The sequence below is a fragment of the Cydia amplana genome, chromosome Z (genome assembly GCF_948474715.1).
Source record: "Cydia amplana chromosome Z, ilCydAmpl1.1, whole genome shotgun sequence".
Lineage (NCBI taxonomy): Eukaryota > Metazoa > Arthropoda > Insecta > Lepidoptera > Tortricidae > Cydia > Cydia amplana.
In genome coordinates, this window is record NC_086096.1 from 5,997,028 (window position 1) to 6,012,764 (window position 15,737).

At 36.5% G+C, this 15,737-nt stretch overlaps 1 protein-coding gene across 3 annotated transcripts in view; it reads right to left on the reverse strand.

Annotated features, from left to right (window-relative positions):
* LOC134660906 (protein NDRG3-like) overlaps positions 1-15,737 on the reverse strand; it is a 115,410-nt gene that overhangs the window by 65,175 nt on the left and 34,498 nt on the right. For all 3 annotated transcript variants that reach the window (XM_063516780.1, XM_063516778.1, XM_063516779.1), the window contains one exon: positions 9,295-9,488. In XM_063516780.1, the coding sequence (XP_063372850.1) occupies positions 9,295-9,488 (194 nt within the window). The remainder of the gene's footprint in view (positions 1-9,294; positions 9,489-15,737) is intronic.

Sequence of the window (15,737 nt, forward strand, 5' to 3'; positions counted from 1 at the left end):
TATTTATTTATTTAATCTTTATTGCACAAATGAAAATACAAACGTACAAAAGGCGGACTTAATGCTACAATGCATTATCTACCAGTCAACCTTCGGGCAAAGCAGATAACTTTTAGGCGATGCAATATCATGTTATAATTACAAAACAAAGTAGGTACCTACTTTTACACAACTCATACAACTAAACAAATACAAGTAATATTATAAAAAATAAATAGGTATAATACACACATAATACATATAACATATTAGAATACATATACATACATATATAGGTATAATACACACATAATACATATAACATATTAGAATACATATCTATATATATAAATGCAAGTGTCCTGACTGACTGACTGACTGACTGACTGACTGACTGATTCATCAACGCAGAGCCGAAACTACAAAAGCTAGAAAGTTGAAATTTGCACACTAGGTTGCGTTTGTAAAGTGTATAAGAGATAAGAAGCGATTTTGAAAAATTCAACCCCTAAGGGGGTTAAAAAGGGGATGAAAGGTTGTATGGGGTTCAAGTTTTAGTTTAAGCTAGGAATTTGAAACTTTGTGAAAATGTATTATATTAAAAAACAAGAAAACTAATTTCAGCGTTTTAGAAAATTCATCCCCCAAGGTGGTGAAAAAGGGGTTGAAAGTTTGTATGGAGATCAAATATTTTTGTGAGTGTGGGACTTGAAACTTTGTATATGGGTATATTATTATAAGACAGAAAAAGTAATTTCAGCGTTTTTGAAATTTCATCCCCTAACAGGGTTAAAAAGGGGTTGAAAGTTTGAATTCATTACAAATGCTTTGAAACTTCTTAGAAAGGCATAATAGCCGATTACAAAAAAAGTAATTGCGACGTTTTAGGAAATTCAACCCCTAAGGGGATGAAACTTTGTCTTGGGGTGCAAATTTTATTTTAAGCTAGGACCTTGAAACTTTGCAAAAAGGTATTAAATTAAAAAACAAGAAAACTAATTTCAGCGTTTTTAAAAATTCATCCCCCGAGGTGGTGAAAAAGGGGTTGAAAGTTTGTACGGAGATCAAATATTATTGAGAGTGAGGGGCTTGAGTCTTTGTATAAAGCCATATTATTAAAACTTAAGAAAAGTAATTTTAGCGTTTTTAAAAATTCATCCCTTAAAAGGGTTGAAAAGGGGATGAAAGGTTGTATGGGGTTCAAGATTTATTTTAAGCTAGAAATTTGAAACTTTGTGAAAATGTATTATATTAAAAAATAAGAAAACTAATTTCAGCGTTTTCGAAAATTCAACTCCCCAAGGTGGTGAAAAAGGGGTTGAAAGTTTGTATGGAGATCAAATATTTTTGTGAGTGTGTGACTTTAAACTTTGTATATGGGTATATTATTATAAGACAGGAAAAGTAATTTCAGCGTTTTTAAAAATTCATCCCCTAACAGGGTTAAAAAGGGGTTGAAAGTTTGAATCCATTACAAATGCTTTGAAACTTTTGAGAAAGGCATAAGCCGATTGTAAAAAGAAGGAATTGGGACGTTTTAAGAAATTCAACCCCTAAGGGGGTAAAAAAGGGGATGAAACTATGTCTTGGGGTGCAAATTTTATTTTAAGCTAGGAACTTGAAACTTCGCAAATAGGTATTAAATTAAAAAACAACAAAACAAATTTCAGTGTTTTTAAAAATTCATCCCCCGAGGTGGTGAAAAAGGAGTTGAAAGTTTGTACGAAGATCAAATATTTTTTAGAGTGCGGGACTTGAATCTTTGTATAAAGCCATATTATTAATTCTCAAGAAAAGTAATTTCAGCGTTTCCAAAAATTCATCCCTTAAAAGGGTTAAAAAGGGGTTGAAAGATTGTATAGGGTTTAAATTTTATTTTAAGCTACGAATTTGTAACTTCGTAAAAAGTTATTTCATTAAAAGAGAAGAAAACTAATGTTAGCGTTTTTTAAAATTCAACATTTAAGGTGGTGAAAAAGGGGTTGAAAATTTGTATAGAGGTCAATATTTTTTTGTAAGTACGGGACTTGAATCTTTGTATAATGACATATTATTAGAATACGAGAAAAGAATTTCAGCGTTTTTAAAAATTCATACCCTATAAGGGTCCAAAAGGGGTTGAAAGTTTGTATAGGGTTCAAATTTTATTTAAAGCTAGGAACTTGAAACTTCGTAAAAAGGTATTTTATTAAAAAACAAAAAACCTATTCAGCGTTTTTAAAGATTCATCCCCCGAGGAGGTGAAAAAGGGGTTGAAAGTTTGTATGGAGATCAAATATTTTTGAGAGTGCGAGACTTAAATCTTTGTATAAAGCCATAGTATTAGAATTTAGAACACAAGAAAACTTATTTCAGCGTTTTTAAAAATTCATCCCATAACAGGGTTAAAAAGGGGTTGAAAGATTGTATAGGTTATAATTTTATTTAAAGCTATGAACTTGAAGCTTCGTAAAAAGGTATTTTATTAAGAGAAAAGAAAACTAATTTCAGAGTCTTTGATAATTCATCCCCCAAGGTGGTGAAGGGGGTCGAAAATTTGTATGGAACCCAAATATTTATTGGAGTGCGGGACTTGAATCGTTGTATAAAGGCATATTATTACAATACAAGAAAAGTAATTTCAGCGTTTTTAAAAATTCATCCCCTAAAAGTTTAAACAGGGGTTGAGAGTTGGTAGAGGGTTCAAATTTTATTTAAAGCTAGGAACTTCAAACTTCGTAAATAGGTAGTTAGGTAGTAGGTTTTATTAAATAGTGGACTTGAAAATCTTCTCGGGGTTGAGAGAGATTATATCGAGATTATCGAGAACAATTTTATTCAGTTAGGGGCTTGAAACTTCGTAGCCAGGTTGTGAAAGACAAATCTCATGCGTTGTATAATAATTAACAAATGATTAACCGTCCCTACTGCTATCTTTTGCTGCATATTGTTCTAAGCTAATGTAGAATTTATAACCACCAATATACAAATCCACGCGTACGAAGTCGCTGGCAACAGCTAGTACATACATATACATAAGAAATCTGAAGAAACTAACAAAATAGAGAAGCTAAGAATTTGCCATTTTACCAGCAAAGTACACACTTAAGGTTTTTTAAAAGCAAATCTATTCGGAGACTCTAATTTTAACAGGGAGACTTCCAAGTTCCATTTACTCATTTACATAAAAGACAATAACATACATTTACAACAATAATTTTGAGGTACATATATCTATGTGTGTAACTGTGTATCTCCAAACATGTATGTAATTGTTAATCAATTTAATAATAAAGGCACTAAGTCTTTGAAAAGAATACGTGGATTATTAGGCAATAGACGTTATGGCAGACCATAGAATAGTAGTCCCATAGGCCATTATGATGAGCTTGCCTATTTTGAGACGATTTTTAAATGTTCCGACATTTGGATTTATATAACGACCTGTTACTGAAGCATACCCATACTTCGAATTTAAACTATCGCTATCCCTAAGTGATACCCATACTTGTTTATGGATGCAAGGTACAGTAGGGCCACGTATTGTATTTTGTTGCTGACCTACACTGTATTTACAGCAACTGCAATATATTCCCCGGTTGTAAACATTGGTTCTCGCTTTATACGGGCTCGCTTCACCGCGGAGGGCAAGAAATACAAACTAAGAAATATATTTCTACCTCGTATCGTATAGTTCAGTCTAAGAATAGTGTGGTGGCGGACAGCGCGCTAACAATAGGTACTTATAGTTTGCTGTCATAATGACTTCTCATTTAGGTAGATATCGACTGTGTTTATTTAGTTATTTAAACTTATTGCACAAAACGCAAAAATGATGTACAAATGGCGGACTTGTTGTGACAAAAATGTAAGATAAGTATCTTTACATTTAGGGTTTCTAATAAAACGTAATGTAACCATAAGGGTCCCGTTTTTCCACTTTGGATACAGAAAACTGATAATTAAAGTTTTAGTAAATAAGTCATCTTGGCTTGAAGACGGTCATAATAACCCTTAGCGCGAAAATATTACATTTTCTATTCATGAGCAGGACGACGCATTAGGATGAGAGCGGTTTACCATACATCCTTTTAGTGGACGAATTGCTACTACACACAGATTAAATTCACTTTATATTAGCCGTGTGACTCTCTTGAAGTAAAGAGGTCCACGGATGGCCTGCGTCGGCGTATATCTTAGTTTATTACTTCAATCAGCGCATAAAGTTTCAGGAAGCGTCCGAATGAGCATTATTTACGAGGATGACAAACAAGTATACCGCCAACTAGATAGTAATCAGACACTGTTGCTGTGGACAGGTATGTGAAGAACTCCAGAGACCTATTTAACGCGTTAACGGTCCTTTATTTAGTTATACAAGGATTAACAAATGCAGGTCCCTTACCACCATTACACATTTTACCCCTGCCCTATCATATCACCCTTTCAATAAGAGTGCTTTGGATACAACACCGTAAGGTTGTGCGAGAAGAGGGAAAGTTATTAAACTTTTGGACAAAAAACAGAAGTTTATCACCACAATATGTTTTTATTCCTATCGCATACCGAAAAATAAATAATAATTCAAACACACATGACTTAGGGCGGAATCACATCAATCAGCATCGATCCGAATGTGTCTATAATAATTTATTTAGAATTAACGACCGAGAAGCGATTAATATGTCTGAAAATAATGAGATCTCTGCTGCTAATACTCGAAATATCTTGGCCGGACTCCTGCCTTATGTCCCTTAGGATGTTTTTAGAGGCTCTTTAGATATAGATTAGCCAGAAACAAATACTCGCTTGCACGCGGCGACCATCGAGAACACGAGGCCTGGTTTGTTCGGAAACCGGAAGGAGTTTGTGACTTAACTTTCAATTTACCATTTATTTACACGTAATAATATGAAATCCGACCATATTTGCGTGAATCTTTGGAAGCAAGTAAATTTCAAGTCTAATCAGTCTCAGTTATATATTTGTTTTTTAATGTTCCTGACATAATGTTCGAACTACGTACACGTGCCAAAATGCAGATTTCCTCAGATTGACGTCATGTTTAGACGACAACGGTTTCACTCACTTGAATTTTTAGTCGCTATTGGCGCACTCGAGCCTGAAGAAGGACCCCCGAAGGGCCCGAAACATGTCGCCAATAGCGACTAAAAATTCAAGTGAGTGAAACCGTTGTCGTCTAAACAGTTTAAAATATGTCTCACGAAAGTTTAATATCGAGGATGACGTCATGTTAAGTTACGTAACCATTGTTCAGGAAATGAGAGGGATCGAACGAAAGGTTACTTCCCTATTATTTTACGTTCACTGCAGCGTCGAATAATAAAAGTGACATCGCTCCAGTACACTATTGTCAAATGCCAAAAGCTAAATTCGCAAGTCTTTCCAGCGATGACGTCACGGTTCAGTTACGTAAACATCTGTTCGACCGCGTTTTCAGCTACTGTGGAAGTTTCAGAGGGACCAAAAGAAAGGTCACTGATTAAAATCTATAGGAAACATCGAAGACAGGAAAAAGAAACATTCTTTGCGAAGACAAAATGTAGGTCATAAAGCAAGAACTTTTTGTAACATGGAATGAATCTGAGCAAGATTTTAAAATAAAAGTTATCACGCCTGTAGTCAAGAGTAACCTTTAACTAGAAATATTAAAGTTTGGCCCTTAACTTTGAGTATATTTACAGGAGAGATGTGAATCTAATTGTAGGTACGTACCAGGGCCTCCCTGAAATGTGATGATTACATGTTGCATTTTCTATGAGCCATATTTTTTCGGGATCTCAGGGTTAGCCTCATATTAAAACATGTCCAATTTTTATGTCGCAGATTAAGAGGAAAGGGACGACTTCACGTGACCGCTTCGCCATCTAAACGTAGTCCCCATTTTCCCTCTTTTCTAAATATATGGAACTTGTTTTTCGCTCCCAATTCTGATAATATATGTACATAAAATCTGGAAAAAAACGAAGGGTAAAAAGCTATGGGTAATGTACAATATCCAGGGAAGAAAATGTGGACTACCTATTGGTAAATAACATCCTGTATTATTGTAATTTGACGATGGTCTATGTAAGCTAGCTAATACACCACGAGTACAATAACCCTCTAATATTGTACCCAGTAAATCACCCGTCGCGGCAGGCAGCGCCTATTAAGTGCATGAGGAAATCGCGTGCAAACTTTCGATAATTCTTTAAAAACGGTTCCACATGGAGCTGAGAAATACGTCGGTAATTCCTTGTGGTTTTAGGTTTTTTCATATTGGAAAAAGGTAAGCATTTGACCATAATCTCACCTGATGGTAAGTGCTGATGCAGTCTAGGATGGACCTACCTACCTACCTAAAGGTAATTCTGAAAAGATCATTATTTTTTTCCATTCCGCGCTTTCCTGCTTTCTAACATTGTTAGCCTAGTCACCAACTCTTGGTTTATGTAATACTTTCAGTCTGGTCCGACCACTACAAAATTTCCATCAACATTAAATTTTTACTTACCGCCCGACATCATCAGTTCTCGGAACACCCATTCATTATCGAATATACTACACATTTTACTGTTAGCTTGTTTATTTAGGACTATAAAATGCTCTTTCCCTGTTCAAATAATCATTTCATCATAAATATTTAATGAACACGCGTAATTTGAAATACCTACACGAAATTATCTTTGACGAAACAGAAAATGCCGCCACATAGGTATGTACAGTCGGCAGCAATTCAGTATATTAACAAGTGAGATCTACACACGCGCTTAGAATCTTAACAATAAAGAGGTGTTGACACCTTCTTGGTGTCAATATTCGGGCTCATTAAGACGGCGCGCGAACTCGTATACGATTTTAGTTACATTGCGGATCATTGAGGATACAACAATTCAGCCGACCGATCAAATGACGCAATGTAATGAAATTCGCATGCGACTTCTCGCACCGTCTAAATGAGCCCTCTCTCCTAGCGGCGGGCGTAATTTGTTTGCTAGTGTTCTTATATGAGGACTCCATTGTAGATCTATTCTAGCCACTTCTATAGTTATTCTAGTTCGTTAAATCGTTCGTAGGTATCTGGATACCTAGTCGTAAAAATAAGTCCGAGTACCGATACGGGACAAGTATTTATCTGTTAGGTACCTAAATCTCGATTTAATGGAATTCGTTCGAAAGCATCACATCTCTAATAGATGGAGTCTGAGCCGGAATAATCCGTTTAAGAGTTTTCCAGTAAACAGTTAAGCTAGTAAAATTTCCACTGGGAAATTTGTTTTTAACTTTAAATAATCGTTTAATCTGGGCACCTACTACCTATTTTAATACTTTTTGCATGATTTTATACATATTTATTGAATAAAATAATTACTTATTTATGTTATATTTTACACTTTTTACAGCAATCAAAAAAGTTTTAAAATAGGTACCTACTATATTCAAACGTTTATAGTTGGAAATTTTACTAGCTTAACTGTTTACTGGAAAACTCTATATCCCAAATAAAAATACCAATTGCAAACTTTACAGTTATAAAAAAAGTTAAATATGTTCTTCTATACACTGTTGACAAGAGTGGTCGTGGTTATCACGTGGCAACCTCAGCAGCAGACAGGACTCGCCGCACCACTTCCCGCCACCTCTGCCTGCCTTATTAGAACATGTAAACCTAATTTTCCATCCATAATTCGACACCCCGCAGCACTCCACAAAATTAATGATCCAAAATGGCTGGTAACTAGTAAGATTTATTTAATCTATTGTCATTAAATTTCTTTGGGATAATTGGACTTGTTTTAATGGTAATTGGTTTTCATACCCAACTATATTGCTATTTGTATTTCGTAAAATACGAACGTTGGTATTTTTATAAACAAATACCGGTTATAAAATGACGATTTAATATGATAAATGTTTTTTAACAATACTGTCTACCTGTCTACAGTTATCCACAACCACCCCACATATCGATGTAAACCTTATTTCCCATCCGAGTCGACTCAGAGGGCATGTTATATCACATCTCGATTTAATCATGTACATGGAATCAGATTTCCCTGGACGTCGCGTCTCGCAATGGCGACAGACACGCGTCGTTCACAAAATATGTAAGGAAACTTTGTGACTCGCAAGATCTATATTGAATCGCATGCTATGACATTTTTGCTGTCTCGGTTTTTAAAGCATGCTACATTTCGACAGGGCGATATCACGAGAACCAAAAGAACTAGTCTAATCTAGTTACTCTATAGTCAGGTATATTGAGGTTCATATTAGTTCTCGAACTAAAGTTATTCAAAGTTTATCTGTAAGAATTTTCATTTTAATCAATATAACCTGCATATACGTTTTAAAGACTTAAACTACAGTAATATTTATGTTTTTCGTTCATGTGATTGCTTTGGTTAAGTAACTGTCTACATTGTGTCTCGTCAAAAGTGCCCAAATACAGGGTAGGATAGCTGGGTGTGTAATTTTAGTGAAGTGTCAATGCTGCCAGTAGAGCAGAGGACCCCGGAAATGTAACTCAAGACACCGACGCTTCGCTCCCGAATGTTGGGAAATATCTTGAATTCATTCGCGTGCCGCTTGTGGAGACTTTGTGCTGGAATTTTAATTAAAACTTGCCATTTTTAATAGAAAGCCTTACATTGCAATTTAATGAAAACGTATAATAAAGAACCTATTAAAATTCAAGCTTGAAATTTTAATTGGTTTGTTACATTTTCTTTTTACGGCTAGTACATACCTACTAAGGTTAGTATGTTTTAAACCGTTTATTGTGTTTATTATATTGAAAGTAAATTTGCAAGATAAATATATGAAACATTCAAAACCTAAAGTCCCCAGGACGCTTGCTGCGTTTCCCCGCTGGATTGCCATTTTGTAGATATAATATTAATTTAATACGACAGTGAACGACTGTTTCTTCATACAAACCCCTCTTCCTCGGTGGATAGTAATATTGTTACGCAATATGTGTATTTTAACCACAAGTATTACTCATTGTGTACACATTTTATGACGCAGGTATGACTATAATTTACATACTCTATCTATACCAACATACCTGTATAGGTATTAGTCCAAATTTAGTTAAAGATTTTTGAGTTCTAATCCGTATCAATGATTGATGTTCATTTGAATATTTTCGATTTATTTACTAACTATTTAATGATTCGACCATTCGATTCGTTTTTTTATTAACCATGCATTTCGGTATTATTTTATTATTTATATACCTAGCCCGCTTCGCCGAAGCGCTCAGGAAGCCAAGGCTCAAACATCATGTTTTCGAACACACAAGAAAGATCGATCAGTGAGAGTACTCACAGTTTAGGCCAAGGTCGTGGTAGGTGAAGATGGCGGGCTTGTTGCGGTCGCCCTGCACGGCCACGAGGATGTCCCCGCGGTCGGTGCGCACGCGCACCTCGGTGCAGCCCGCTTCCCCGAAGCAGCGGGCGGACGGGAACTGCAGCTGAATGTTCTTCAGTTCAATGTCGTCCATGCTCTCCATCGGCGCCACGCTGCGGAGATAGGGGTCGTTAGTGTCACTCCTAACGTTATCACATCACCCAGTAGATTATATTACTTAATAGGGTATTTGACTACTAGTCAAATCAGTTGCTTTTTTCGAACTGTCAAAACGATTTTGCTACTATGGAATTTATATGAAACACTAGCATGTGACGTCACGATCAAATTACCTACTGTTTATAGTTTTATTACGGGTTTTAAAATATAAATAGTGTCTAAAAATTACTGCTGTCTACGTTTCTCTATTAATCTTCTGGTGCTTTATTTCTTGCATGATGTAAAATAATCTATTTTAAATACAGTCAAATACCCAGGTTACCTTCGAGAAGGGCTATTGGCGAATGAGCTTTGCCATCTATTTTCTTTTATAATACGTAGATGGCAAACAAGCATACGGCCCGCCTGATGGTAAGCGGTCGCCGTAGCCTACACCTATTTATAAGTAGGTATATCAGTTTATCAGGGACAACATGTGTTATTAAAGATAGCTCCACGAGCCGCTGATGCCTAGTGTAATCTATTTAGTTCCATTAGTATCGTATATTGTTGTATCTCCAACCGAGGGTTGTAAAGCGAAGGGTCATCGTTCAATCGCTTTCAATCTAAAACACTTCGAAAACCCTACAGTTAAGTGAAATAATAAACAAACAAAAACAGCTTAAAAAAGAGACTATAGGTTAATGAATTAAGGTTGCAACTCAATTTTCCAAAGTATCTTCAGCAGGTAAGCAACAAAAGGCGTCCGTAAAGCGTCGGGAAACAAAGGCAGAGGACGATGTCCTTTACTATAGCTGGGGCGAAAATGCTTCACATTTTAAACAAAGCTGTTCCTGAGAGCCTGTCAGACTAAACTACTTATTCATTTGCAATTTCAATTTGTTACGGAGAAAGGAATGAACAACACAAACAATACCGCGTGATATTTTAAATTATTAAACGCATATTTGAACTGTTACCGAAACAGAACTAGTAGGGGAAGTAGGTAAGTACAGTGAGTAATTGAGTATGCATACATTGTATACTCACTCGCATAAGTACCTCATACGATACGTCGCCTGAGACAAAAGTGCATCCAGCTCCATACACTTCTGCACTTACTCCCCCCACTAAAACTAGAAGACTGTACTAATATGTGTGCTTTTACTTACTTTAAAGTTGGTAGACACGGACAACGGACAATAATTTGACCATCGGATCCATTTTGCCAATTCGACTAGTGAGTGAGGATTTTGAAAATATTACAAGACACTTCAGTACAGTACTCTTTTCACTCTGTTGTGTTTCAAATACAGTCAAGAGGCTGAAATGTGTAACTGAAATTCTAGAAAGATTATGTAATCTCGATGAAACTCGGGACTAGTTCAGCGGAAGGGCTCAAGGAAGTAAAGAACCAGAGAGCTAAAAGCGATATCACGTCACGTAAAGGATCCGAGTTCCGCTCTTCTCAATCAGATACAGAGATCCTGAAATAATTATGCTGGTACTTAAGGCCTTTGCCTTGCTTTTAGTTTGCCTTTGAATAAGAGGACATTTTGATCTGGTTTCGATATTATCTGTGCCGAAAGGTTTATTCAATAAATTAAAAAAGGTATTTGAAAAACAAAACAAAATGAATTGTTTTACTGACAAAATCGACATTGCAACGCAACTTAATTTTTTTCGCTCCACGGTACATTTATTTTGTCAATTCCGACTGCGCAGCTATTTCCACTGCTATTGAGTGGCGGATAGAATTGAACGTTACTCGTTAGCCTGAACAAACTACAGATCATAGTCCGTTACAAGCTAGCTCAAAGGCACTTGTCTGAGCACTCGCTAGCACGCCGATAAGCGGGTTAGAAGCTCAGCGGTGAAGCCAAGTCAAAGGTACAAACATCGTTACATACCCGAACTTGAGAAATACTGGATTTACTCGGGTGATATTTCATAAAATAATAGTTAGTTAGTAATGCCTCATTATTGATATGAGTATTATTAAAAAAAAACAATATGCCAATTCGAACGTACATTTTGATATCTAACTGATGTGTTTTAGTTATCATTGCATTTCGCTAGTATTGTCCGTAATGTATCTATTGGCGCAAGCGAAACGCATTGGCCAATGATAACAAAATTAATAACTAAATGGAAACTGGGGTGGAAACCCTGGGGCCGTGGGGCCCTAGCGCGCGTAGCCTCTATAAGGAGCTGTCAAAGCGCCTTATAGAGGCTTCTGGTGACCAGAGGGCTGGCCAATATTTTGCCCAGCGGATCAGCATTGCCATCCAGCGGGGCAATGCGGCCAGCCTTCTGGGTACCCTACAGAGCGACCACGACCTAGGCCAATTTTTTTATTTATAAGGTTTTATTTTAAGCGTTTTTATTAAATAAAAGTCATTTTATAACTAAATTAACCATGTCGCGTTGACATTGAAAGCAGTTTAAAATATCTTCCCGCTTCGATGTCTGACTCGGTGCATCGAGTTAAAACGTAATCGGTGTAGTTAATTCAACTGCAATCTTAAGGTGAATGGCAGGATTCCAACATCTGCTAAAAAGCCATTTTCTAAAGTAAAACGAGCCACTTAGCTCCGTCGAAGCGGTTTCGGGCGACTGTTATTTCTTTAAGGAAACATTAAAAGGGAAACCATTTGCTGGGAAACATGGACCCGGGGTTAGTGTTGATCAAGGCTTATAAAGTAAATACAGATCAGATTAGGAAATGATTTTATGTTTTCATTTCAACGTATTTTCTCATTTGTATTATGAGTTTATAAACTAGTAAACTCATAATATAAATGAGAAAATACGTTTTATATTCGCTAGGTGCACGACTGGTGCTGCCCTCATTTTGGCAGACTTTCTACGTTAAATCTTATGGAGTAAAATTAGTTCAAGCGGCTGCCGCTAGTACTAATGTCAGACATTCCATAAGATTACCTGTGTTTGTGACGATCAGCGCCACTTCCCCCTCCACCGACTGCGCACCTTGCCAATAGCGTTCCGTATCTTCTGATTAGACACTACAGCATAGAAATGTTAAAGGCAACAAAACTAGCTCTCAATGCAATGAGTGTTTTCTATGACCATGCAACTATCGTATATAGATACGATTTTCAATGTTTTTTTTTCATAATACAAGCATAATTACAAGTTTGAGCGGAAGAGCACTCCCAAACCATGGCAGATACCAAAGAATTACCGAAGGACTAAACTTGCTGCAGTTCGCAAAATTTGCTTTTCTAGTGTACTAAAAGTACAAAACCCTCAGAAGTGTTTGCAGTTTTAAGGACTTAATTCTGACATACAAGTAAACTGTTCCTATAATATTATTTACGACCATCATAACTCAACTATTTATATATCAACATCTCAAGTGGAAATTACCGCGCAGTCATAGAAATTGCGATTACAGTCAGCTGCATCCTCATTCTACTAGGATCGGTGTCTTGATTGGTCTCCAACACCAAAGGCTGCCGATCTGACCCGGGCCTTTATCGTTCGCCGCTAAACCCCTCACGTTAATTGGAATGCGAATTTTAATTCCGGTTTGAAACCCATCTGCGTATCGTTTCACGCATGTGTACACTTAAAACGAATCCGAAAAAACGAAAAAGTGAAAATGATAGCACAGAATCTACCTACGGCAACAGGATATTCTTAGGAACGGAACGGCTGCTTGTCAAATTTATATTGAAGCCACTGAACAACATACTACAACGTGTCGTGGCCGTCGTAGGCAGGGGCGTATTTACCCTAGGGCCAAGGGGGCCATGGCCCGGGGCGGCAGGCCTCGAGGGGGCGGCGAAGCCGTAAACCTTAAAAGAGTACCTATACCCGTTAGATCTCGCGGTAGACCTACAAGACGAGTGTGTTTTATTAAAACATTTTTTGACCGCCTACGACAATAAAATGAGCTTAAGGCAACTAAGCTTAGGTACTCATAAAAAATAAGGGGCATAAGGGCCTTAAAGAAGCATTCCATTTTCATTTTTCTTTGCACCGCAGTGACTAATTGCAGTGCAGAACGATCATTTTCTGCACTCAAAAGAATAAAAAAATATCTATGTTCCACTATCAGCGAAGAGCGCCTGAATAGCTTAGCTCTTCTTAATATAGAAGCTGAGCTGACAAACGTTTTAAATTACGACAGCGTCATTGATGATTTTGTCAACCAATTTGTACATATTGTACATAGGAAAACAATGTACCTAAATAGTACAGTCATTTTATCCAAAAAACCGACCCTACCCGTGAATAATTAGTTCTTGGATTTTGTTTTCGTAGGTCTCTCGGGGGGGGGGGGGGGTCACTGGGAGTGTAAATTCAAAAAGTAGACTGAATCAAGCTCCTGTGTATATTTGAGAAATGTTTTTTTCCAAAAAAAAGGAAATTTGATTCTCTACAAGTTTTTGGTCCTCACAATTTTTCCTCCAGGATCGATATTTTGGAAATTAAATTTGAAAAACGCGACAAATTCAAAATATTGTCATTATCTCCTATGTTCCACGTTTTACGGCATGAATGAAGAGAAACAAAGTTGTAGAGAATCAAATTCTGAACAATTTTTGTTCGAACTTTTTTTGCACCAAAACGATATTTTTTGAATTGGACCTAAAAATTATCATTGTCTCGTTTATTTTCAACTTTACGGCATAAATGAAGAGGACTAAACTTGTAGAGAATCAAATTCTGAACAAATTTGGTTCCCACCTTTTTTCCCCCAAAATTTCCAAAATATCGATCCTAGAGGAAAAATTGTGAGAACCAAACTTGTAGAGAATCAAATTTCCTACAATTTTTTCCTCGCGGTTTTACTGTAAAATCAAAAATGGCCGAGTTATTCAAGAAAAACGGTTTTTTTTGAAAAAAAAACCATTTTTCGTATAGGTATACACAGGAGCCTGATTCAGTCTATTTTTTGAATTTACACCAAGAACGAATTATTCACGGGTCAAAATCTATAATGACTGAACTAAAATGCCTATGTGAGTAAATGGTAAATGTTTACTTTTTTTTTATTTCACACCCCAAAGGTACTTGTTGCAGGTTTTTTTTTCTTAAATGAAATACTTTATCGTCACTGATGAAGGGGGGCGGCAAATCAAAATGGCCCGGGGCGCCAAATTTGTAAATACGCCTCTGGTCGTAGGCCAATTTAAATAAAGAAAGTAAATAGCTAGTGCAGCCAGCCTATTATGGATAGCTTTATCCATCTTTATCCACGTGATAAAATAACTGTCACTGTTTAACACCGTGGGAAAGAAAGTGACGGACACCGTTTTATCACGCTGTCACGTAGACAAGAACGACCATCATATCCGTACTGGACACATTCATTTATTTATAAGATGGTATTCCCTGCGGCGGCCTAGTAGTGGTGACTTAACCACACTTGTTTGCTTTGTATGAATTTCTGAAGTAGGTACTAAAGTGAACAAGTGGCGGAATTTTACTTACAATACTCCTGTGACAATACGGTATATATACATTTACATAATTTAGTAGGGTGGTTAGTGGTTACGGTCCAAAAAGAGCAGGTCCGTCAGTAGTGGTAATATAGACTGGTGATGTACCCTGTAAAACTGTATTTTTCATGAAAAACGATCTGGATAAGCGCCTGCAATGAATCTCACGAAATATTTATATTACGCTTTAACATGGAACTTTATTGAGGTGATATTCGGAGTTATCGTACCTATAAAAGGACGTAATAAAGGCGGTAAGGTATCAAAACATGGTGTATGTTTAGGCTTAACACGGGATTTATCTTTACTGCTTATAAGAGCTACTATTTTCTTAGCGGTAAGCTATACCGTATTAAAACGAAATGATGTTCATAAGAAATTTTAATACACACTAGAATCTAGACTAAGAAGAAACTCTACTTTGTGTTTAGCATGTAGCTCTGCGTGAGACTCGAACGTATTGTTAATATTTATACAGGGTGTTTCCTGTAACAGGAGCAATAAATTAAACTCTAGGCTGTACTCCTCAAACTGACCAACATTTGTTCAGCAACTTTTGAAAATAACTCATGTTTTGATTTTTATTACACTTTAAAGTTTATTCTAAGACGCAATGTATTGCAAATTTTGTTATGTTTAAAGCGTGACAAGCAACGTCAAACACACTGATGTCAGCGTACATGAAGGCAATATTTATTTTGTATGAAAAAGAGGGAGTCTAAAGGATTCATAATTTTTAAAAGTTGCTGAACAAATGTTGGTCAGTTTGAGGAGTACAGCCTTTAGTTTAAT